The sequence below is a fragment of the Myodes glareolus genome, chromosome 10 (assembly GCF_982192425.1).
Source record: "Myodes glareolus chromosome 10, mMyoGla1.1, whole genome shotgun sequence".
Lineage (NCBI taxonomy): Eukaryota > Metazoa > Chordata > Mammalia > Rodentia > Cricetidae > Myodes > Myodes glareolus.
In genome coordinates, this window is record NC_142035.1 from 31,680,006 (window position 1) to 31,707,501 (window position 27,496).

The following is a 27,496-nucleotide window of genomic DNA, read 5'->3' on the forward strand; positions in this document are numbered from 1 at the left end:
GTGGAGGTCTGGCCAGAATGTTGTACAAGATGTGCACCATTTCAGCACGTTGGAACCGTCTTGTGCAGCTGGTACCCAAAACAGGTCTTGTAGTAGCGCTATCAGTATCATGACGTCATATCAACCAGGTGGAGTTGTTGTTATGGGGCCCCATCTTCTTCCTGGAAACTTCAAATGTCACTGTAGGAAAAACTCATTGTTCATTGTGGAAAACTTAAACATTAATTATATAGACATATACATGAATACCTATATTCAATGAGAGACATGATAGATATATTTAATGAAGGTATGATAGATATGAAGAAAAGTAAAGATGTTTTCTAAACTCATATTTCTTTCTGTCCCATATCATGGCTCTTGACATGAGACAGAAACTCCAGAAACTCTGGGTTTTTCTTTAAACAACAGGCTTGGAATTAGAGAGGGACTGAGCCAGAGTTCAACTCTAAAACCAGCTCTATAAATTTAGAAATATGATTTAGTATATGGTACTTACAGAACCTATTCAGTTTTCTTGATAGTCCCTATTGGGCCGTTATTTTCCATCTGTCAGTATTCAAATATCCAGGGTCCCTTGAACTTTTCAAAGATCAGTGTTTTCCTGTGGAGATAAGAACAGAACCCTGCCCCCATTCTATATGCTTTTCTTACCACCTGTATGGTTATCATCATTGTAGATGCTGTCATTTCTCCTTTCCAAGAGGTTTCTCCTCTTCAAATCGAACCTTTATTAATTTTGATGGTATCCACAATTTTTCTTCTCCTGTGGAAACAAGAGCAAAACCCCTTCCCCAACGTAGCACATCTCCTGGCTTCCATTGAGAGGTCAGCACGTCTTTGAAATAAACAGGTTGGTTTAGTTCAGAAGTTTTTTCCATTATCCAATGCCTCTCTGCTGCTGTTGTTCCTTTCTCATTAGCATTAAGAAAATTCAAGGTTAATAAAGCATTATGCAATCTATTTCTGGGGGTATCTTTCATCCCTTTCTGTTTGTTTAGCATATCCTTTATAGTACGATTTGATCTTTCTATAACTGCCTGACCTGTAGGATTATTTGGTATACCTGTAACGTGTTTTATATTATAATAAGCAAAGAAGCGTTTCATTTTCTTAGATACATATGCTGGACCATTGTCTGTCTTTATTTGTGCAGGTATACCCATGATGGCCATAACTTCCAATAAATGTGTGATTACCGAATCAGCCTTTTCTGAGCTCAGGGCAGTTGCCCATTGAAAACCTGAATACGTGTCTATGGTGTGGTGTACATATTTTAATTTACCAAATTCCATAAAGTGGAACACATCCATCTGCCAGATTTCATTCCTTTGAGTACCCTTTGGGTTACTCCCTGCAGGCAATGGTGTTTGATTATAGAAAGAACAAGTAGGACATCTCTTTATAATGTCCTTAGCTTGTTGCCATGTAATGGAAAACTCTTTCTTTAAGCCTTTACTATTGACATGATGTTTTTTATGAAATTCTGAGGCCTGCAGAACGCTTCCAATCAATAATTGGTCAATTTCAGCGTTACCTTGTGCTAGAGGCCCAGGCAGACCGGTATGGGACCGGATGTGTGTTATGTACATTGGACAAAGCCTATTCCTAATTATGTCCTGTACCTCGATAAACAATGAAGTCAACTCTGTGTCATCTGGTATGAATTCAGCGGTTTCAATATGCAAGATAACTCTTTCTGCATATTGTGAATCTGTAACTATATTAAGAGGTTCTTTAAAATCCCTTAGCACCATAAGAATGGCATATAATTCTGCCTTCTGGACAGAATTATAAGGGCTTTGTTCCACCTTACTCAATTCTTCTGATTTATAACCTGCTTTCCCTGATTTATTTGCATCGGTATAAAATGTCCGAGCTCCAGTTATTGGAGCATCACGTACAATTCTAGGAAGAATCCAAGAAGTTCTCTTTATGAGGTTAAGTCTATCACTTTTGGGATAGTTGCTGCTAATTTCTCCCAAAAAATTAGCACAAGCTCTTTGCCATGGTTCATTATCTTCCCATAACTTTCTTATTTCCTCAGTAGTAAAAGGCACTATAATTTCTGCTGGGTCTATACCTGCTAGTTGACGAAGTCTCAGTTTACCTTTTATAATTAATTCTGAAACCTTTTCTACATAAGTTTTTAATTTTTTACTTGGTTTATGAGGTATAAATATCCACTCTAAAATAATATCTTCCCTCTGCATTAAAATCCCTGTAGGAGAAATTCTGGAAGGCAGTATGACTAGGATGGAACTAAGATTCGGGTTGACCCTATCCACATGTGCCTCCTGTAATTTTTCCTCAATCATTGTCAGTTCCTTTTCTGCTTCAACTGTCAATTTTCTGGGACTATTCAAATCCTTATCACCATCTAAGGTTTTGTTTAAATGAACTATTAGATCAGGTGTTATCCCAACAGCTGGTCGTAGACTGGAAATATCTCCTAACAATCTTTGGAAGTCATTAAGAGTCCGTAACCGGTCTCTCCTAATTTGTGCCTTTTGTGTTCGAATTTTCTCTAACCCTATTCTGTAGCCTAGGTAATTAATAGAATCTCCTCTTTGAATCTTTTCAGGGGCAATTTGTAATCCCCACCTAGGCAAAACTTTCTTTACTTCTTCAAACATACTTTCCAAAATATCTTTATTTGAATCAGATAATAAAATGTCATCCATGTAATGATAAATTATGGACTTGGGAAATTGCTTACGAATTATTTCCAGTGGCTTATTAACAAAATATTGACACAATGTGGGACTATTGAGCATCCCCTGTGGGAGGACAGTCCATTGATATCTCCTAGTAGGCTGAGAATTATTATAAGTAGGCACTGTGAAGGCAAATTTTTCTCTATCCTTTTTTTGCAAAGGTATAGTGAAAAAACAATCTTTCAAATCAATAACTATAAGAGGCCATCCTCTTGGTAATAGAGAAGGCAAAGGAATTCCAGATTGTAGCGGACCCATAGGCTGAATTACCTTGTTGACAGCTCTTAGATCTGTCACCATTCTCCATTTACCAGATTTCTTTTTTACAACAAACACAGGAGAATTCCAAGGGCTGGTTGATTCTTCAATATGGTTAGCATCTAGTTGCTCTTGTACCAGCTGTTCCAAAGCCTGTAACTTATCTTCAGCTAGAGGCCACTGCTTGATCCATATTGGCTTCTCAGTTAGCCATTTTAAAGGTAGGGCTGTTGGTACCTCTAAAGGTTTGCTATTGGCTGTGTGTTCTTGTACAGCCTGAATGGCTGGTGACCTTTTTCCATAATACCTCATTATATCCTTCCCAGAATTGTGAGTTCCTGGAACTACAGGAATGTTAATCTGGGTATTCCATTGCTGTAGCAGGTCACGGCCCCATAAATTTATTGCAATATTTGCTATATATGGCCTTAATCTTCCTATTTGCCCTTCAGGCCCTATGCATTCCACCCATCTTGTGCTTTGTTTTACACGAGATAGGGTTCCAATTCCCAGGAACTGAACATCTACCTCATGAAGAGGCCAATTCGGATGCCAGGATTCTGGAGTAATTATACTTACATCCGCACCTGTGTCTAATAAGCCTTCAATAAAAATGCCATTTATACAGACTCTTAGCTTTGGTCTTTGATCGTTAATATACGTTTGCCAAAATATACGTTTACTCTGTCCTCCTGAATTTTTTGACTCATTCTCCACATGTAATTCATCATTTAGACCAGTATTACTTTTTACGGCAGACATTGGAGTTTTTAATTTTCTTGGTGAGACACATTTTCGACTGTAACTGGGAATGACTGGGCCACTTTTGGCTTGGGGGCCTGCGAGAGGCCCCTCAAGGAGTTTCCCGATGGTATCGGGTTGCCTTGTCTGTCTGTTGTTGACCTGCATTCGTTGGACCAATGTCGGCCTTTACCGCATCTTCTGCATATACCTGAAGGCTGAGATCTCCTACTTTTGTCATTCCCAGAGGAGATATTATTCCTAGGATTTCTTTGCCTGCAATCCCTTTTCAGATGTCCTAATTTACCACAATTAAAACACCTGGTAGTTTGATGTCTCCTCATAGCTTTGGAAATCGCTTCTCCTACCCAGGATTCATCGTTATAGCTAAACATCTCAACATTCATTGTATGCTGTATCCATTCTTCCATTGGTGCTGATCTAGATCTTAAAGGCCCAATTATCTTTTTACATTCAGTATTTGCATTTTCAAAAGCTAGAGATTCAAGAAGTATTCGTCTAGCTTCTGGGTCTGTTACCCCTATGTCCAGAGCCTTAATTAATCTTTGCACAAAGTCAGTAAAGGGTTCTCTCTGTCCCTGCCTAACCCTGGTATATGATTCGACCCTTTTTGCTGGATCTTGTATTCTATTCAAAGCATTCAAGGCTGCTTTGTGACATAAGGACAGCACTTCTTCATCATAAAGAGCTTGGACCTGTGGATCAGCATATGCTCCTACACCAAGAATTTGATCTTGGGAAACCTCCACACCTTTTGCTCTTCCTTGCTGTTCCATATGTTTGGATTCTTCTCTGAAATAAATTCCAAACATCAAGGAAGGCCCATCATCTAAAACTGCAGACACTAGCTGAGAGAAATCATGGGGGGTAGCTCTGACATTAGAAGCCCAAGTCCTTATCATTTCCTTAACAAATGCAGAGTGCAAGCCAAAGTTAACGACAGCTTGCTTAATTTCTTTTAAATCATTCATTGCTATTGGTGTCCATCTAGCTTCTTTAACTCCCTTTGAGCCTTTGGAAGTTAACCCTTTGTCAGAATAAATTACAGGGTATGTTGTTAGGACCCTGGGTAAGCCAGTTCTAACAGCTGGTGGTGGCATTGTATCCTGTCCTTGTGCCTTCTTACTCTGTTCACCAGCTCCAATAGTTTCTTCAATCATTTCTAATCTTTTTATCATTGTATCCCTTAAATCCTGAATCTCCTGACCTACCCGTGTTTCTAGTAATTTCACTAAGGTATCAGTTTTTTGGTTCCCATTCTGGAGGTTCATTCTATCTGTTACCTTATCAAAACTTTGTGGTAACATCTGAACGTCAAATTCAACAGCCTGTACCCTTTCAGGTAACTTCCTAGTACCCTTGGACATGGAGTCAATTTTGTCTATCATAGTATCCACTTGTTCAGATAACCCCTGATTTTCAATAATTTTAATCCTTTCAACTAGTTGTTCAATATTAGTCCGTAAAAATCGTATCTTTCTTAATGATAAAATATTGAAAAGAAAACTGAAACCTAGCAACAAGTAAATTAATATATTCCCATAGTCATATAAACCTTGCATGACATAATCCATTGTATTAATAAAGAAAACAGTAAAATTGGCGTTGGAAACAAAAACTGCCATATTACCTCTTGTCTAGTTGGCGGCGCTGTTGCCAAGTTGCGACTAGAACCACTGCAAAGGTGACTTAAACAGGTCCTGTTTCAGTGTCTGCCTTAGTATTTGTTAAAAACTAGGAAATATAAGTTGCTCAAGAAAGAAAGTTTAATTAAATCAATTCCATACACGGAACCAGAAACCCAGAATCCAGGGGTAGAAAAGAGCAACCCGGAAGCCGCGTATGCCTCCACGTGACCGAGTCGTTCTGATTCACGCCACTAAAGCACCGCACTTACAAGGGAAATTTAAAAACAACTCAGAAAAGAGCAAACCAGGCAGGCAGAGACTGTCCCGAGCCTGTGGAGCTTGGGAGGCGTGGGGTTTAACTGAACTGCTGGCTCCACACACAGGGCACAGGCCGCAGCTGAGGGAGGTCTCGTGACTAGCCGAGCTGGTAGCAAGCAGTTGAGTGGGGGGGAAGGGGGGGTTCTACAACCAAACGTGGGGCGCCAGATGAAGGCGTAAGTCACAGACAATCCCACACCAGTTTGGAATTATGATTAATAGAATGGTTATTTATTCAAAGGGGAAAAAACTTACAGATTACCGTCCCAGACAACAGCCCCTCCGCGCGAACAGGAAAGGAGTCCAGGGGCCGGAAACGGAGCCGGAAGACAAAGAGAGAGTGGAGGACAGCCGCTGCTTTTTTTAAAGGGAGAGACCACGCCCCAATGGGCTGGTAACTCAGCGGCGATTGGCTGAAGGAGCTGAAGGAACTCCCACAGCAGCCACTTCTCAGAAAATTAGGAAATTAGGAATCAATCTACCGTATCAAGACCCAGCAATACCACTTTTTGGCATATACCCAAAGGATGCTCAATCATACCACAAGGACATTTGCTCAACTATGTTCACAGCAGCATTATTTGCAATAGCCAGAACCTGGAAACAACCTAGAAGCCCCTTAACTGAAGAATGGATAAAGAAAATGTGGTACATTTACACAATGGAGTACTACTCAGCAGTAAAAAACAATGATATCTTGAAATTTGCAGGCAAATGGACGAAACTAGAAAAAACCATTCTGAGTGAGGTAACCCAGACCCAGAAAGACAAATATAATATTTACCCACTCATAAGTGGGTATTAGACATGGAGCAAAGCAAAACCAGTCTACAAGTGTCAACCCCAGAGAACCTAGAGAAAGAGGACCCTATGAGAGACATACATAGATCCACCCAGGAAGGAGAAAAAGACAAGATCTCAGGAGTAAATTGGGAGATGTGGGAGGCAGGGGTAGGGGGTAGGGGCTGGAAGCGGAAAGGAGACAAAAGAAGGGGTGTGGGAAAATGTATGGCTTAATAAAAACAATAAAAAAGAATACTGTCAGTATACATAAAAAATTACTGAAGGATTATTGAAGTTTTGGTACATCTTACAATAAAGCTTGCAGACTGTAAAGATTAGTAAGTTTTCATGCAATTTAAAATAAGCAGCCTTATAACTTCTCTCCTACCCTGAATGCTGACACTGTTTTGGACCATCAGTGTTTCAGGTTCTGTCCTGTTCCCTAATTCAAGTTACTAAGATCAAAGTGGAGCCACTATGTCAAAATAACAAAACAGAGCCAAGAGACCATAAAAGGCAAACCTTCTTGCACATATGCAAAGAATCCCGCAAAACTGAAATATTATAGCTTAACTGCCTCAATATTCCAGGTAAGCTGCTTACACAAGATCACTTGACTAACAGTGGCTGTCTCCACTAAGGAGCCAACCACAAACTCTGACAAATAATGGTCTTTATTTCAAGATACCTAAAGTAGATTCTTCCATTTTCCTTCTTTTTTCCTCAAAAACTTCTATTTTTAAAGTTTCCTTTGCCCCAATCCCTTCAGATGTATCTGTAGTCTACCACAGCATGGCAGGACTGCAAGTCCCACTAGCCCAAATAAACTTTGCTTTGGAGAACTGGTCATCTTTCAAGGATGACACATCGATCTGCTTTATGTACAGATTTCATATATGAGTTTGAATTGGGCTTCAAAAGAATACAGAATAAGATGCTAAAATAATATTGCAAACACTTGTCTAGTAAGTTCCTATGTGCTTGACGAAAACACCATTGCTACTGTGTAGAGAGCCCTCTTTTCCACACGATGTGGTAGACATACTGCATGGCTGGTTTAAGTTATTTTGTATATTTTATCTCATTTACCTTCACTACTCAATATTAATCACTAAGATTTCTTAGTTTTTTTAAAGAAATGCTAAAAAAACTGTTATTTGAAGACAATCTTATAAATAATAATTTCTAAAAGATGAGTATTTTATTATTATGGAATTTAGGTGGATGGTCAAATCGTAACATGAAAATAGAAGGCATAACTCTACCAGATCATGGAGCCAACAGACAGTAGCAGATCTGCCCAGTGGGGTCATCTGCAAAGGATCTATCTGTACTGTGAGCCCCTAAAAAGCAGGAATGATATAAACTGACAGAGACAAATGTCAGACCTCAGTAAAGAGCCAGTAAAAGCTTTCCAATTCAAAACATCTGCTGAGTCATGAAAAATACCTGCAATAGAAAAATATCTGCAAACAATGTGTGTTTGGGCCTGCACACACGCACGCATGCAAGTGTATGTACGTTCATGCGTATGTCAGAAGACAATCATGGTCTTTCCTCAAGATTTGTCTATATTTTTTTTTTTTTGGAGCTTGCTAAGTAAACTTGACTAGTTGGCCAGCAATACCAAGGATTCACCTATATCTCACAGCACCCCAAGACTGCAAGTGTATAGCCTCATTCTCCGACTGTTTTTGATGTTGTTGCTATATGTTTGTTTGTTTAACATGGGTGCTAGAGATGAAATTTGGGTTGTCTTTACTAACTGAGCCATCTTCCAGCACTGTAACACATTCTTAAGGCATGCCTTTTGCAGATGTTCGAGAAATTTGCATTTTCTGAGAAATTCCCAATTTAAAGGAGGTTATCTATTGATGAGGAGACTCTTGTAACTGCAAAGGAGCAAAGGCCCAGAGCAGAGTTAGAGCAACAAGCTGTCTTGCACATCCTACACTAGGATTCAATGCAGTCTGGAGACTCACCTTCTAAAACCAAGAATTGGCCTTTCTTTTCCATTGGCCATGCTTATGAATAGACCATGCATAGGTTTTAAATTTCTCTGTTACTACAAAACCTCTCTTTAGATTAGATACCTTTGGAATTCATGAAAGAAACTAGGGGGTGTCCTGGTGTAGGAAGTCCTTCTGTTTATGTGTTGCTTTCATTGGTTAATGAATAAAGAAACTGCCTTGGCCTTTTGATAGGGCAGAACTTAGGTAGGCAGGGAAAACAGAACTGAATGCTGGGAGGAAGAAAGCAGAGTCAGAGAGAAGTCATGGATCCTCCACCTGAGATGAACACTGGTTAGAATTTCTGGTAAGCCACTGCAATGTGGCGATACACAGATGAATGGAGACGGGTAAAACTAATGTGTAAGAGTTAGCCAATAAGAAGTTAGAGCTAATGGCCAAGCAGTGTTTTAATTAATAGAGTTTCTGTGTGGTTATTTCGGGTGTAAGCTAGCTGGGCGGCCAGGACAAACAAGCGGGCCCCTCTCCCTACAACAGTGTCCCACTACCCTCAGCAGTCTGAAGACTTAGCACCATCAAATGGTTCACTGGTCTTCTAGGGCCAGGAAACAGGGTTTGGGAATGACATGCAAGGGCACATACTATCTGTAAAATGACTGATGTTGACATTTCCATATTTCAGAGTTAATGGTATATAAACTTTTCTATGATTTTCACTGAGTAGTATTCCTAAATCTATCAGCTCAATTCTTTTAAAATTTAATCAGAGTTCAGTTTAAATATGGATCCTGTTATGTTTAGACCTACAAGAGTAATGACTGTTCATATATATCCCCAAATTTATCAATTACTATTTTCAAATACATGCAATGTGTAAGTAGACAGGCGAAACTATTAGTGGAAAAGATATCATCTCCAAATTACCCTTAATGAAAGCAAAGATCAGCTACCAAAAATATGGCAGCAAAATGTACAAATTTATATTTTAAAAGTTCTTATAAATCAATAAGGAAAATGCATTACTAATCTAGTAGAAAAACGAACAATACACAAGAAGGAAAAGAGTTAACCACACCACAGAAAGGCCAAGGGAACACAAAAGAAATGGAATGTCATTTTCACATCTCTAAATGGTTCCCAAAAAAGAATTGACTATTTAATTTAGAAAGAACTCAAATAAATATTTTATTTAGCCATTATTTTTAACTTACGACCCTTCCAGAATAAGATCTGGTAATGCATAGCAAAAACCTGAAAAAAAATATGTATACACACATACACACATACATACATACATATATACATTTGACCTGATCATACTAAACATAGGAGTTTGTTCTAAGGAAATATGATATTTGAAAACCTGAATTATATAGATATTTTATGAACCTTTCTTAGTGAGGAAAAATAAACTTAAATGTTCAACAGGCAATTAAAAGAAGACAGGAGACTGTGTAAAGTGGGCAGGGGCCTGTGTATAGGGACAGGGGCCTGTGTATAGAGACAGGAGACTGTGTAAAGTGGACAGGGGCCTGTGTATAGGGACAGGGGCCTGTGTATAGGGGCAGGGGACTGTGTATAGGGACAGGGGACTGTGTATAGGGACAGGGAATTGTGTATAATGGACAGGGAATTGTGTATAATGGACAGGGATTTTGTATAGGGACAGGGGCCTGTGTATATAGGGACAGGGGACTGTGTATAATGGACAGGGGCTATTAAAGTCATTCAAAGTGAAACACAAGAATATGGGATGTTATTAAAGAAAATTCATTTTGTGGCAAGCAGGAAAAGGAGGTTTAAACACTGACAGTGCAACACGTGTGTGTGCGTGCATGCATGTGTTACTGTGGACTGAAACCAGATTCTTGTGTGCTAAGCATGTAGTCTACCACTCAGTTATCCTCCTAGTTCTATTTGTAAACACTTTAAATATTAAAGGTCATACTTCATGTCAACAATATTACTTACGGCAACACAGAGGCACTTTTCTGTTCAACATTTCAAAGTTTCATTTTATTTTTCTGCTTGTTTCTTCAAAGAAACCACACCCAAGTCTAAAGAATCTGAATTTTTTTACAGGCACCATGAGTCCAGAGAGGAAGAAGTGGAAAGCATCTGGGGCATTAAGCTCTCTTCTACACACAAGCAGTGCTAACAAGCAGTTAGCGGTGCAACGGCAGCAATGGCAGTCCCCAGATTTAACTATCACTTCCTCAAAATCCTTCCTCTTGGTTACAGAGAAATAATTTTCAGAAGAGAAACACATGCACCAGTGCCAGTTACACCTGAGTTAAAGCAAGGAAAGGGATTTTATTCACACATCATTGAAAAGACGAAGAAATAATCACAAGAGCCAGGAAATGAATATGTAGGAGATATCAGAAAACAATCCATCATTTAGGGGACATTTCTACTGGTAAATAAAATATGTGTGGGGGCAGGACCAGACCAATTCTGAGCGAGCTGCTCCTTTGTGTCACAGTCAGCCCATGTTGAAACAGACATCACTTGGGAGAAAAGAAGTATTATGTCACTTTGTATTTTAATGATACTCCCAACTCATTTCCCCCCACATAAAGTAATTACAAATTTCTCTGAATTAAAAGCATGCAGCTCAATTATATAATTGCCTATCGGGTTATGAGAGTGCTGACAGATCTTCCCTGGTCTCCAGGGGCAGTGAGTTTCTATGGCTTTGGTCATGTGTTTACTCAAGAGAAGGGATTGACTAGAGCTGACAGCACAGGGGCCCACAGGTAAACATCATTTACATGTGGCTGTTTAATTAGCCATTTCCCCAAGAGATCAAAGTAAATACTTCTGGGCTTCATTAGACTTTAAATTTCCAATGGAGCGTTCTTAAATTTTCAAAATCACTTACTTTAAAGATTTTCTCTAAGCACGAGATATTTAACCCACTGTATCTACTAAATATCTATCCTTTTCAATACACAGAAATAACTCTGATACTCTATTTAGTTAATCATGGGAGGATGATGAAGGCTGGGGATGTAGAGTAAAGATAAACATGTATTTAACATGAACAAGACTCTGGGTTCAGTATCCAGCATCACACACACTTGCAAGCACATGGTCACACATGCACCCACGCACAGATCATCTTCAGAAATCACACATGCATTTTGTATTGAAGTTTACGGGCATGTTGTCATTTTGGTACTAATACTATTCTTTGGATTTGTGAATTTCTTTGACCACATCTACATGTTTGAGAAACTGTTTGTTTACTCCACTTTTTAAGTAAAAGCCATCTTAGCCTGCCCAAAGGCCTGCAGTCGTGTTCCAAACTCCAGGAAATATGTAACCCTCTTCTGGCCTTCATAAGCACCTACATTTACTTTCACATACACACAATTAAAAATAAAATAAATCTTGAAAAAATTAATGGATCTACTGCCTCATATGTGCTGGTTTCTAACAGCTCTTCCCTGTCACCCCAAACACTTCCCTGGTCTCATTTTGTCAAAAAGCCAGTTTCTAATGGGTCATGTCTTACATGTTCCTGTACTTCCATCAAAAGCTTTCCCTCACTGCTCCTCCAGGTAACTGGCCTCCCTTTCTGGTACCCAGTCCTCAGCAAGAGAGGGCCACATGCCACTTATTTCTTTCCTTCCAAAGGACCTGTGCACAATAATGTAGTAAAAATGGATCTGTTGGCTTAACCTTAATGACTTTACAATATTTTAAAATTGGACACACTGACAGAAAACCAGTATGTTACAGATGTTTCTAAACTCTGAAGATGTTGTAGTGGATATATTTAAGATATCTCTGGGAATCAACATTAAGTTGGAGTTAGATCCTTTCACAAATATGTAAAAGGTCTAAGATTAGAAAGTTAAAAATATTATCTGCCAATCATGAAACCTCACTTACCACTGTTACCATTTTTTCAAAGATGTTTATCATTTAGAATATACTATTTCTCCAAACAAATAACTTGCATAATCTTGGAACTTATTTAAATAAAAGTTACTACTAACCCTAGTCCTTGGTTGTAACTAAGAAAATAACCTCACCACGTACCTCTTCTTTAAGAGAATTATCATGTTCCTTCATACATTGTCCTTGTGTCTTCAGTAAGTGCCAATCTGGTACTTGTTCAGATCTGTAAAACAGAAATAGGAGACACACTATAGATCTGGAAATATATGTAGAAATGGGTAAATTAAAAAATTTCCATATTTTTAAAGGCCTTATAGCCACGTTACTAGAACAACATTTATCAAGAAAAGTCTAGAACCTAATATATTTTAGACAATAAAACTGTGTTCAAAGTCCCCTGTGATGTGTATGTGTGTGTCTGTCTGTCTGTCTTTGAGTGCATGTATCTGTGTCTATATGTGTATATGTATCTTATGTCTGGTTGTCCTCACACATGTGGAGGCCAGAGGTCATTGGGTGTCTTCTATTACTCCCCACGTTAATTTTTAGACAGGTCTCTCAATGAATCTGAAACTTGCTGTTCAAGATAGACGAACTCTCTGGTGAGTCCCCAGGATCCACATATCTCTTTATCTGACCCCATTAAGTTATCTTTCCCAGATCTTCACCAATCCCACATCAGACAGAGATCTGATCTCCAAAATATACAAAGAACTCAAGAAATTGGATCATCAAAAAAAAAAACAAACAAATAATCCAACAAAAAAAATGGAGTACAGAACTAAACAGAGAACTCTCAACAGAGTAATCTAAAATGGCTAAAAGACACTTAAGAAAATGCTCAACATCCTTGGTCATCAGAGAAATGTAAATCAAAACAACTCTGAGATTTCATCTTACACCTGTAAGAGTGGCTAAGATCAAAACCACTGATGACAACTTATGCTGGAGAGGTTGTGGGGTAAAGGGAACACTCCTGCATTGCTGGTGGGAATGCAAGCTGGTACAGCTCCTTTGGATATCAGTATGGTGATTTCTCAGAAAATTAGGAAACAACCTTCCTCAAGACCCAGCAATATCACTTTTGGGTATATACCCAAAGGATGCTCAATTGTACCACAAGGATATGTGCTCAACTATGTTCATAGCAGCATTATTTGTCATAGCCAGAACCTGAAAACAACCTAAATACCCCTCAATCGAAGAATGGATAAGAAAAATGTGGTATATTTACACAATGGAGTACTACACAGCAGGGAAAAAAATGAGATCTTGAAATCTGCAGGCAAACAGATGGAGCTAGAAAACATCATATTAAGTAAGGTAACCCAGACCCAGAAAGACAATTATCATATGTACTCACTCATAAGTGGCTTTTAAACATAAAGCGAAGAAAACCAGCCTATAAATCACAATCCCAGAGAACCTAGACAACAATGAGGACCCTATGAGAGACATACATGGATCTAATCTACATGGGAATAGAAAAAAAATAAGATCTCCTGAATAAATTGGGAGCATGGGGACCATGGGAAAGAGTTAAAGGGGAGGGGAGAGGAAGGGAAGGGAGCAGAGAAAAATGTATAGCTCAATAAAATCAATATAAAAAAGTTATCTTTCCCAAGTCCTTCTTTTTAAAAATTTATTTTGTTATGATGTTATTGCTAATAAGCATTCTCAAGTTTGACTGCATATAGAAATAGCCAGGAAGCTTTGCAAAATCTAGATACCTAATGCTACTCCTGCTGAGTCTTACAAAATGGTCTATACGGTGACCTAGACTCACTGCATTATTCTAAAGCACAACCATGTACCCTGGGAGCATGAAATATGTCTGTAAATGACATCAATCACATCTCTACCTCAATAACAGCTTTTTGTGCCATTTTTATTATGCCCTACTTACAAATGAAAATAATTCAGGTACTGTTATGGAAGAGTTAAGAAGGACGTGTGAGCTGCAACAGCACCAGCTGTATTTGCTATAGTAAAAGGCGGCTCCTCAAAGGGAGGCTCCCTTCCAGTCTGGTTACAAGAAACTCATCAGCTGAACCCAAAACATCAAGCAGCAACAGAAACTAAGATGTCCCCAACAGTCGCTGAGGGTTATCGAAGGATTCAGCCTGTCCTGAAGGGGCTCCCACAGGTTGGCAGTGGGAGAAGTTGAACAGCAGGTTTTATTCTGCAAGATAAAAATGTGATAGAAGATGAAAAACTACCAAACAGGAAGGTCACTTCCAGCCTCTTCCAGTTCAGAGATCATAAATGAAAATGTAGAAGTATTATAAGTTGGGGCCACCTAATCCATTGACACTTTCTGTGTCACGATCTCTCCAGAGACAGTAATCCTGACTTCTACCTAGCCCATGATGGAATGTATACTAGTTGTAAGTTGAATTCTACTCTAAGGAAATGAAATTTCCTTTCCCATTAGTTACTTTACTAACATACAACAATATAAGTGACCCCTGAAAGATAGAGAAGACAGAATTAGATGGAAGTCAAACAGATATTAAGTTGCTTTCTCTCACTTCACAGGGTCCCATCTTGGCGGTTTGAATAAGAATGATCCCTAGAGACTTATATGTTTGCATATTTGGTCTCAAGTTGATGAAACTATTGGGAAAGATTAGCTGGTGTGGTCTTGTTGGAGGAGATACGTCAGTGGGAGTGGGCTTTGAGGTGTCAAAGATTCTCATCCCAGTGTCCTTTTCTGTTTCCTGCTGCTCCATGCCTGTCTCCCTGCCTGCTGTCATGCTCCCTGCCATGATGGCTCCTATCCCTCTGGAAATATAAGCATCAAATAAAGCCTTCCTTATGTAAGTTGTCCTTGTCCTAGTGTTTCACATAACATTTCTCTTATCACAATAGAAAAGTAATTAACATACCACCAATCAATGGTCTTTAATAAGCAAGCATTGATAATTCCTGTGTAGTAATTACTTCTCTACCAGTAAACAGTGAGGATATATTCTAAGAGGAGATATAAGCAACCCTCAATCCAAAAGCAGAGTTGTGACATCAGTAAGTCTTAGGCAAATGCATTAGGTACCTACTATACATATGTAGAAGGAGCGGTGGGCCGCTTCCCGCCGCCCGCCTCCCAGCTAGCTTTACCCCTGAAATAATTACACGGAAACTGTATTCTTTTAAACACTGTTTGGCCCATTATCTGTAGCCTCTTATTAGCTAACTCTTACATATTGATCTAACCCATTGCTAATAATCTGTGTAGCACCACGAGGTGGTGGCTTACCAGGAGGATTCTAACCTGCAGCTGTCTCAGAGAGGAGAGTGAGTGACTGCCTCACTGCCTTCTTCTTCCCAGCATTCTGTTCTGTCTACCCCACCTATTTAAGCTGCTGTCCTATCAAAAGCCAAGGCAGTTTCTTTATTAACCAATGAAAGTAACACATAGACAGTTAACCCTCCTCCATCATACATATCACACGTTACACATGAATATATTACCAAAACAGTACACATGACTATATTACCAAAACAGTTTGGATTCTACAGAGCTTCTAAGACCACAAAGAGAAACTCAGACTAGCTAAAAAGTATATGGACAGTGAGGAATGTTTCTGACACAGCAAAGAGGTGTACAAATCAGCCACTGTAGAAACCAACCAGTAGTAACCCCATCCCTCATCCCAGCTTTATACTCATTTAAAGTTCTTAAACTGAAAGGTCATTTAGGCCCAGATGGCTGGGTACTACCCTCAGAGTTCCTGAGTCACTGAGTCTAGGGTAGGACTGAAAAGTGAGCTTTCTCTCTCTTTCTTTCTTCTTTCTTTCTCTCTCTCTCTCTCTCTCTTCCTTCCTTCCTTCCTTCCTTCCTTCCTTCCTTCCTTCCTTCCTTCCTTCCTTCCTTCCTTCTCTGTTTTACTGAGCTACATTTTCTCCACTCCCTTTTCTTCCTCTCCTTTTCCCTTCTACCTTCTCTCCCAATTTACTCAGGAGATCTTGTCTTTTTCATCTTCCTATGTAGATCCATGTATGTCTCTCTTAGGATCCCCTTTGTTGTCTAGGTTGTCTGGAGCTGTGGACTATAAGCTGGTTTTCTTTGTTTTATGTCTAAAGGCCACTTATGAATGAACACATATATTTATCTTTCTGGGTCTGGGTCACTTCACTCAATATGTTTTTTTTTTTTCTAAATCCATCCATTTGCCAGCAAATTTCAAGATGTCATGTAACAGGAAGAGCGGGCTGTTTGTCTTCCCGGCAGCCCGGCTAGCTTATGTATAAAATAACCACACAGAAATTGTATTAATTAAATCATTGCCTGGACCATTATCTCTAGCCTCTTACTGGCTAACTCTCACATCTTGATTTAACCCATTTCTAATAATCTGTATGTCACCATGAGGTCGTGGCTTACCAGGAAAGATTCAGCATGTTTGACCTGGCAGCTCCATGGCAGCTCTCTCTGACTCTGCTTTCTTTCTCCCAGAATTCAGTTCTGTCTTCTCTGCCTACCTAAGTTCTGCCCTATCAAAAGGCCAAGGCAGTTTTCTTCATTCAGTCAATGAAAGCAACACATAGACAGAAGGACCTCCTAAACCAATGTCATTATTTTTTTTGCCACTGTGTAGTACTCCATTGTGTAAATGTACCAATTTTCTTTATCCATTCTTCAGTTGAGGGGCATCTAGGTTGTTTCTAGGCTCTGATTATTACAAATAATGCTGCAATGAACACAGTTGAGCACATGTCCTTATGGTATGATTGAGGGTCTTTTGGGTATATACCAAACAGTGGTATTGCTGGGTCTTGAAGTAGATTGTTTCCTAATTTTTTGAGAAATTGCCATACTGATTTCCAAAGCTTAGAGTTACAGTAATGAAAACAGCCTGGTATTGGCATAAAAACTGACAGGAAGACCAATGGAATTGAATTGAAGACCTGGGTATCAATCCATACACCTACGAACACCTAATTTTTGACAAAAAAGCTAAAAATATAAAATGAAAAAAGAAAGCAATTCAACAAATGGTGCTGGCATAACTGGATATCAACATGTACAAGAATGCAAATAGATCTATATCTATCACCATGCACAAAACTCAAGTCCAAATGGATCAAAGACTTCAACATAAAATCAACCATAATGAACCTCATGGAAGAGAAAGTGGTAAGTACATTTGGACACATTGGCACAGGACACCACTTCCTAAATATAATCCCAGTAGCACAGACACTGAGAGCAACAATTAATAAATGGAACCTTCTGAAACTGAGAAGCTTCTGTAGAGCTTTTTCAAAAGAAGTTCCCAGTTCTATTGGTGCTACTGGTCCTGAGACCACATTTCAAGAACCAGCTTTAGACTAAGGGGTCTGTATCCAGAGTGAACTTGGAAATCTGGGAACGCAACTAGTGCTTAGATCTGCTGAGGTCCTCCTTGTCGGTTGGTAGCCATGGTGGATAAGTTCTGAGCTGCTCACCTGATTGTACATCAGTCAAAGGTTACATCTCCCTCCCCCTGCTCACCAAAGTAAACTTTTGTATATTTATGGACAAACCTGTCTCAGAAACATTGCTACAAGAAGGCACTGAATGTAAGAAGTTCACTAATAATAAAAAAACAAATCATTTATAGACAACTAGATGAGGAAGTCCGTCGAAGGGCTAAACTGATGGCTGCGAGCATGTGCAGTGCGCACCAGTTCCACCATGTGTCAGTCTTTTCAGTTTGAAGCCCTGGGACACGACGGATGCCTCACCACAGCAGCCATTTCATGCCTGTTCTGCATCGTTGCTGCCCAGCTTCAAGTCTGGGAAGTTGTGAAGGACAGCTGTTCTGTAAACTTCAAGGTCTTCCTTCAGAATGTCACTGTGATTACAGAGCCTATAAAATAAAACAGGTACTGCCCGAGATGTTTATTTAAGCACAGACTGCCTGTTTCTACAGGCTCTGGTGGTTCATGGTGGTTTATTGAAATATATCTGTAATATAATCTAGACATAAAAATGCAGCAACTACACCGTCTCTCCACGAAGATGTAAAATGTGGCAACTTGAAAAACTTGTGTTTTTGCAGCAGTTTTACTTCCACTGGAGGAAGTAACTTTTAACTCTTTGATGACTTTAATGGTGCTCAAATACACAGCTGGGCAATGTCATTCCACAATGGCAATGGGAATACTGATAATCTTAACAGCAGAAAAGGCTAATTTTATATTATCAATCATTACAAAGTTAGATCTCTACAGCCTATAAAATTTATTTAAATTGTCCGTGCTAAGGAACTGCAATTTTCTGGCTGAAGTGTAAGTTACATCTTCTACTCCTAATGCAGAAAATGACTATTGTTTTCCATTCAGCTCCCACTGCAGCAATGTTTCTTTCATTTTAATAAGAACTGGAAGGCATGGAAGAGTTAAGGTAGCTTCTTTACTCATCGGGGGAATTTAACAATTTGGCCATTGTTTTAGATTAGCTCTGTCACTGTACCAAGAAACCTCCAATAATGCTGGGTAGTTATTACCTAAAAAAAAAAATGTGTATTGGTGGGAAGTATGATTCTGAACTAATATGGGAGAAAATATTAAAGCCAAAACAGTATTTTTACCTAGAAGCAGCTAATTACATCGTGAGCTGGGACTATTCAGCACACATACACAGAAAAGAAAATGAGAATTATTTATAAAACTACTTATTAAGCTTGTTGGTAATTAGCATACTTAGGCATGCTACTGAGCTCATGTGGTGACTGGATGCCTGACAGCACAGAGATAAAGAAGATGTGGGCTGGCTGCTAGAGGGGGAAGAACAAGGACGGACACCTTCCACCCCAAATCTGAAGCAGGTCTTTACAGTAAAGAAAATATAAATGAGCCACTGGATTCAAGTCCCCTTTTGACAGTCATCTGTGATATTAGTGCTCCAACTAGAGCCAAGTTCCAAGCTTTTAGCCTGGGTTTCTTGATTCCTGTGTCAGGTCCTTCACCACTGAGGTCTGTTGCCCTAACCCTTCCAGACCTCCCAGTCCAGTCTAATTCAGGAAAACTTCTTATTGCCCAGGCAGAATCTGGACCCTGGCTCTTCTTGGAAGGCTTCATCAAGTAGCCACTTCATTCCAGAATACCTGCCCTATTCTTCTGGAAGAGGAGGGTCCCCCAGAAGTAAGCCAGTTTCAGAGCAGTAAGGGGAACCCAAAGTCAATGGTGAGTGTCACCAGGCAGATGAATGGACTATCAGGAGGTAAAATAAAGATCCCTGGAGACAACTGGAAAGAAAATAATGTCAATTCAGGCTATTCTAAACATAAATTAGGGGATAATATTTTAATCATAGAAAAGAAAAAAGGTACTATGTTTTCTTATTTCCGTACTACAAGTTGAGAATTACTTAGTAGTGAAGGTACTAAACTCCGATATGAAGGGCTATAGAAACAAAACCCTTCTTCATCTCTATCTGGTGACTTCTTCATGTTTCTGTGAGTGCTATCTTTTGGAAGACTTCAGTCTTATATTTCAGTTGCTGTGAGCTATGCTTGGTCTGGTAGTTTTATTTTCCATGGGGAAGAGCAGCTTGAAATGGTTATAAAGGGTGTTGAACTCAACTACATAATGTTTCTTGTTTAAAGTTTTAAATATTTTACTGTATTTTAAATAAGATAAAATAATCATAAAACACTATATTTGTTCACATATACAATAAAATTTTAGGGAAGTACAGTCTACAGCAGCCAGAAGAACAGATAGGTGCCCAGCCCACTGTCATCAGAGAGGCTTCTTCCAGCAACTGATGGGAATGGATGCAGAAACCCACAGTCAAACATTAGGCAGAGCTCGGGGAACCCTGAGGAAAAAGGGAAGGATTGTAGGAGTCAGAAGGGTTGAGGACACGAGAACATGGCCCACAGAATCAATTAAGCAGGGACTCACAGAGACTGATGTGATAATCATAGAGCCTGCAGGGTCTATACTAGGTTCCCTGCATATATGTTATAGCTGCGTAGCTTGATGCTCTTGTGGGACTTTTTACAGAGGGAGATGGGGGTGTATGACTCTCTTGCCTGCTTTTGGGACCCTTTTCCTCTCACTGTGGTGCCTTGTGCAACATTGATGTGAGGGTTTATGCCTAGTCTTATTTATGAGTTTGGTTGGTATCTCTGGGAGGCCTGCTCTTTTCTGAAGGGAAATGGAGCAGTGGATCTTGGGGAAGGGGGAGCTGGGAGGAGTGGATGAAGGGAAAACTGCTGTCAGGATATAAAGTATGCGAAAAGAATAAACTTTTAGAGAGGTGTCTTAGCCAGTGTTCTACTGCTATGAAGGGACACCATAAAAAAAGGCCACTCTTATAAAAAGAAAGCATTTAATTGGGAGGTTGCTTGCAGTTTCAGAGGCCTAGTCTATTACCATGGCAGGTAGCTGGACAGCAGGCAGGAGTGGCATACTGGGAAAGTAGCTTGTGAGCCACACTCCAATCCCACCTCCAGTGACACACTTCTTCTAATGAGGCCACAAGTACCATACCTTCTAATACTTCTCCCAGGTGACTAAACATTCAAATACATGAACCTATAGGGGCCATTCTTAGTCATATCACTACAGGAAGGAAAGTCAATTTCCAAATGCACAACAACAAAAGTCATCATTCAAAGAGGCGATTGCAAAGGATGAGTGAGTTACTTAGAAACAACCCACATCCACAGAGGTAAGAAAGGAAAAGGGCAACTGACCTTCCCATCCCAGGGGCTGGTGAAAATTTCCATCACAGTTTGGCCCTATCCTTCTTCCTGGTTCATGTTCTAGGGGCCCAGGTCTCCCTTCCTCCAATCCTGGTTTTGCTCCCTCTACCTGCCATAGCTACCACAACCACTGACAGGCAGTTCTGAGGAAAGGGGGCGCTCTGCTGTGGAGCTGAGGACCGTTCCTGTAGCAGTTTGAATGGGAAATGTTCCCTTCAGGTGGTACTGCTCTGAGATCTAGCTATGGGACACAGGCCACTAAGGGTGGACTTTAAGGTTAAAATCTGACCTTCCTTTTGGTTCTTTTTACTTCCTATTCACCATGACATGAGGCCTTCAACCATATGTGCCTTCAGGTACAGACTCCACCATGACAAACTAAAATTGTGAACTAAAATAAGTGTCTCCTCCCTGAGGCTGTCCCTGTGAGAGGGACAAACCAGCAAGCAGCAGTGCTCTCCACAGAAGCAGGGTAAGGAACGGAAAGCTAGCATGTTCTCTCTGGGAACTCGAGGCAGGCTGTCTCACTTTTCTGCACTAAATTTCATTCAGTCTCTCAGAGGCAAGAAGACCAAAAGCCTGTTGAGAAGCTTTGGTCTCTGTGTTTACGTTGTTGGTTTTTGCTCTTTAATAAATAAATAAATAAGTTTAAAATAAACTTGCTGACTAAACTCAAACACTAGAAGTTCCTTTTTAAATACAAATCAAAGATGCGTTCTTTTCTGGAAATTCTGTTCTCAACTGGCGTATATATACGGATACATAAAAGCAAGATGAGCAGATATTCTTCCTTTATCATTAATTCATTCCTAAAACATAATCTCTTGCCTTTGTGAGGCCAGTCACTGTCTCACAAACTCTACAAGTTAACAACAAAAAAGTAAAACTAACTTAATTTTTGTTTTCCCTGGAACCTCAAAAGGCTCTGGGCCTGACCAAGTCTCTTGGAATACTGAAACACTCTGCTTTTATCAAGGTTCAATGCATCATGACACTGTTTTCACTTCCGAATATTCTTAAGCTCTCCAACATTCTTTAACTTCATGCATAAAATTCCGGACCAGCCTGGAACTAGATTGTTCCTGCCTCAGTTTCCCTAGTGCTGGGATGGTAGGCAAGCAGCACCATGCCTCACAATGTTCTTACTTAGAAACAACTCATGTGTTCTCCTTGTCTCCCTTCCATGTGTTACATGGAAACTGTGGTGAGTGCCTGAGCCTTTTAAATCAGCGGTTCTCAACCTGTGGGTCTTGACCCCTATGGGGGTCAAAAGACCTTTTCACAGAATCATCTTAAGACCATTGAAAAATACAGATGTTTACATTACAATTCATAATGGTAGCAAAATTGCAGTCATGAAGTAGCAACAAAAATAATTGTATGGCTGGGGGTCGCACAACATGAACTGTATTAAAGGGCTGCAGCATTAGCAAGGTTGAGAACCACTGTTTTAAATTATATTTTCTATCCTGAACACTATACTGTCAACAACCCATACAATTCTTTTTTATTTCAGTGGCCAGAACATAGTCTCCTATGGGCACAATTACATGTTTGGTGAATAAGTGACCAATTGTTTTATGATGGAGAAATAGTGGCATTGGTGATGAGGTAGCCATTAAAATACCCCAAGTTTATTTCCATTCCCACCAAGTATCGTATCTGTTCCATTTACTGAATCCAGGTAAGTCATAACTCTTTCATCCCCATTATTCTCATGACCTAGCTTCCTTTGTGGCCTTCTGTATTCAGAATCACTACAGGTCAATTCAGAGCCACTGCTTTGTGTTGGTGAGAAGACAATTTCATCTACTGCTTATAGGGCAACCTAAACTAAGGGCGCCTTTAAATACAGGGCAATAGAAACTAGGGGTACCTTTAAACACCATGCCATCAAGTTCTGTCTCTCTTTTCTTACATTTCTGTCCCAAAGAAATTTCATTACAACTCACAACATTTAAAATCCTCTTAAGATCATGAAAGTTCTTAGGTTTAAATACTTGTATTAATTTCATCCATATAGCAAACATACAAGGTACCCACCTGCTGTAACACGTAACTAATGAGACAAAGCAAGTCTGAGTTACTAATTTACTCTGTGTGGCATAGTATCTATCATCCAAAGCTGTTTGGCGCCTTCACTAGTCAGAGAACAGTCTAGTGACCTCCCACCAACAGGTATACAAGTGCTACCTCCATAAGGATGCAAATTAAGATTTAAACAGTGGAACAATTGCCCAAAGCTAATCCTTTTACAGAGGTGTAAATGGCTTTTGAGAACTGAATTCCAAGCTGCTGGCTTCTGTAAAGGAGTCTCACAGACACATTTTATCAGAGAGTGGTGTTCAGCTGCCAGCTCTGAGGCCTCCTGATAAAATAGTTAAATAAAGCCAAAGCAACTTCTTTGTTTTGATATCAAATTTCCTGGCCATAACAAGAACGTAAATAAAACCACAGTAACAATTAGTGCCCTGGGAAAATAAACTGGTTGTGACTATCTCAAGTCTGACTGACACCTGACACCGGGAACTGCTGTATGTGAAGCAACTGTGAAATTTGAAAACCGCGTTTTGTTTGCTACACAAAACGATTGCAGAAAGACAAACACATACATAGTTAAACAGTATTTTTCTTTGACGGGCTGTCTTACAAAACCTATGTTTTGGTGGCTACCTCGGTCCCCATTGTACAGCCCCCTGGGTGGTCCCTTCCAGGGGGCCACTTGAAGGGGGCACAATACCCAGAAGGAGAGAAGGAGGGGCCAGTAACACAAAGGCCAACAGAGCAGGGCGGTCTGAGGCAGGCTGAAGAGCAGGGGTCAGCAAACAGCGCTGCTTCCCTTTACCCAGGAAACAAGGGTTCCTTCTCTTTACCTGGAAGCACTGTGATTAAGCTGACAGCTGGAATTATGGGCTACCTTTTGTAGGGTGCCGTCCGACTGTGCTAAGGTCCCCTTCATTGTCACAGAAACCGCACAAGCAACACTCTTGCCTTTAGCCGCCTTTGGCCTCCCAACAGACCTCATCATTCTGTTCCATTTCCATACTTAAAACTCGGCCCCTCCTGTCACCACATTTTTTTAAAAGTTTCTTAATGAGGAGCTGGAAGGCCTGGGAGAATTCATAATAAACGTTTCCCTCCACCCCTGAGCAGAGATAACCAGCCTGGACCTGTCACTGTTTCTAGTAGCCAAGACTCATTAGTGACAGCTGTAGATGTCTTTTAAGAAGCAAATAAGTGTTTGCAGTCCATTCTCTCTTTGATAACCGTGGATGCCATACTTAATATATAGGCTCACAAAATCTTCCCAGTTGCAGATGGGATGAAGATCATAAAAAAAAAATGTATTCTTACTTTCCTGAATTTCTTTTAAATCCTCACTGACCCACTGGCAGAGGGGTTTAATCAAAAGGGTGTTAGTTGAGTTCTCCATCAGAATAAGACTCATGGTCCTCCAAATGGATCTCCAGGGCAGACACAGGCTAAGCTTATCTTGCTTTACCATCTGATGAAAAACAAAGTGTCCAGGGTAAATGTTTCATAATCATACAACTCCATACCGTTCCTAAATTTAACAGAACTGGACTTTGTATTTTGGAAAAGTCTTAAAACACTATAGGCAATATTCTTTTTAAGTATTTATTAGATACTATTTTAAGTGGGTCCATAGGTAAGCTCCAGAACAGTTGCTCTCAACTTTCCTAAATGCTGTGACCCTTTAATACATTTCTCATGTAGTGTGACCCTAACTATAAAATTATTTTCACTGCTACTGCATAACTGTAATTTTGCTGCTGTTATGAATTATAATATAAATATCTGTTTTATGATGATCTTAGGTGACCCCTGTGAAAGAGTCATTCTACCCCAAAAAAATCATGACACACAGGTTGGGAATTGCTGCTCTAGAAGGTCCTTGAGGGAAAAAGACAACTGATACAGTCAGGGTAGAATCATCTTTGCTAGGATCTAAAAGTGGCAAAAAGCAAAACAACAGACTGCTTTGTTGTTACAGTTGTGTCTGGATTTACAAACACATACATACCAGTGTACACACATATATAGAAGGTTATATATATATATATATATATATATGGAGGTCAATATATGTGTGTATATACATATGTATGTGTGCATGTATGTATAAGGAAGGAGACAGGGGACTCAGAGCAGACATGAAAGTTATGGCTGCTAAATGAGAAAGGGAAATTGCAGGTAGGTTTGCCTCAGGCAGCATTCACAACTCAAAAATAAGATGGGCACAGTGGTACATGTCCATAATCCTTGCTTTTCAGAGGCTGAGTCAGGAGTACGGTGAGTTCAATGCCAGACTGGGTTATAAAGTGAGACTGTCTCAAACAAAACAAAATGAAGAAACAAAAACAAAACTCACAAGTCTTGGAAATATGTCACTTTTCCAAGAATAAATGATTCTCTATGTAGGCAATTAACTCTGAGAAATGAGAATGGGGTCCAGCACAGAGTTTCCCACTGGGGAAGTAGTGATAAAAGTGGGACAACCATTACCCATCTGTCTGCTGGTGGCATTGGGAGAGAAGAGTTGCCCTTCTCCCCCACGCCCATCAATGTCTGGGATAGGTGGGAGAGCTGGCCCTGTGACTCTGGTCACAGAGTGGGGGACCTATCTCTGACCCGTCAGCTGTAACATTCGGGAGAGCAGGTCCTGCACCTCACCAGGACAGCACAACAGAGCCAACTATGTTAGCACAGGTGTGGGTGAGCCAGCCCTGCAGTTGTAAGCATGGGAGAGTTGTCCCCATCTCACAGTTGGTGGACCGAGCAACCCTACAGCTGCCCAGGCCTAGATTCAAGGATATGACTTGGTCTGCCCCAACATCCATCCTATCTATGATATGCTAGAGCATGTGATGGGAACTGACCTGTAGACCCAAAGTTGCAGGACCTCTACAGCACAGGGCAACAACAACAGGATATCCAGGAGTCCTAGCAAGGGTCTAGCATCAATAGGGTACAGAAACCAGAGACCTCTAAACCAAACTAATGACGTTTTGCAATTAACACTTGCAAGTAAAGATAAATGGACAAAGGGGTTCATGGCGTGACTCACTGAGTCACACTGCAATTTCCATGACAAGATTTTTTAAGTTTTTCCATTTTTTTCTATTGTTCTCCCGCCCCCCCCCCCCTTAAATTTTGTCTTATTTGGGAGGAGGTGTGGGGGCAGAGGGTGAATGTAGGGGCAGACGAAGAAATGAATGAGATGAAAATATATGTAAAAAGACACAAAATAAATAAAAAAGAAAGGTGGGACAAGTCCCTCCCATAGCTCTGACTGGGCTCTACATCCACCTTTAGGATGACAAGGACGTGAGAGCACACAGGGAAACTACCTTCCAAAGTACTAAATGCCTGGCCATTTCCATTTGCCTCCTGCTGTTGAGTATGGCAGAAGCAGAGCAGGCCTGCTGAAAAGACTGTGCTGGGTTACAGCTGACCCCTTCTAAGCGGCAGCCTTGTATTAAACTGAAGGAGCTGAATCAATTTATGATGCAGATACTCATTCTCCTAAGAAGCTGCTGAAAGAAGCTGTCAACAAAAAGATGAGATAAGGAACAAGTGGGAAAGTCCACCTCATTATGAATTAACAAATGGATGAATTGTAAAGAGCAGCAGGCCAAAGGCTGTAAGGAGACAACCAAAGCTACTTGCTTTCCTAGGTAGAGTTCCGTAACCAGATGAACACACTTCTCTTGTCAGTGAGTTCAGGGAATATGAGCACAGCCCAAATGTTTTCATTTTTCAAAATGGCAGATACCAATTTCAAGTGTGCTCTCAGCTGAACATGGGATGGTGTTCCTGAAGCAACCTTGACCAGCATACGCCCAACACACCAATCAGGCCGTCAAGGCTCCAGACTGGATGGAGATTCGATTGTCTAAGAAAGCAATAGTTTTCAATCACTGAGATGCAGAACACTTGAATTCACAGAAATTTTTGCAAAATACACTGAATACGAAAATTAGGAAAACATTTGCTAGCAGGCAATAAATGTATATATAATATGAAAATCAAACCACTGGCACATATGCCCACGATTTCTTAAAAAAAAATCAATGTCCACAAAAGCATCTATTTCTACATGCTATTCCTTTCCATTTTCCCATTTATTTTGTTATCTTCTAGTAAGCAACTAGAGCAGGTACCAAAATTTTAGTACAAATATTTTTCAGGTGACTGAAATGGGAAGCCTATCACAGGCCAGGCAAGCACTCTTCTACCACTGTTGTGGTCACTTTCCCTCCTGCCCCAGAGGCAAGAGGCCCATGGGAGATGCTAGAGTATAAAGGACACAGGTTTACTGAAGGAGGGCATTTTACTTATGGAGCTTTTAGAACATTTTCACCCAGGTCTCTTTACAATGGTACAGCTTTTCGGGGATCACTTATATTCTTGTAACTAAGCCCAATATA

The 27,496-nt window shown here is 40.1% G+C and overlaps 1 protein-coding gene across 2 annotated transcripts in view; it reads right to left on the reverse strand.

The window, feature by feature from the left end:
* Window positions 1-27,496, reverse strand: part of Kiz (kizuna centrosomal protein) — a 105,288-nt gene that overhangs the window by 36,851 nt on the left and 40,941 nt on the right. For both annotated transcript variants that reach the window (XM_048455531.3, XM_048455528.3), the window contains one exon: window positions 12,487-12,568. In XM_048455531.3, the coding sequence (XP_048311488.3) occupies window positions 12,487-12,568 (82 nt within the window). The remainder of the gene's footprint in view (window positions 1-12,486; window positions 12,569-27,496) is intronic.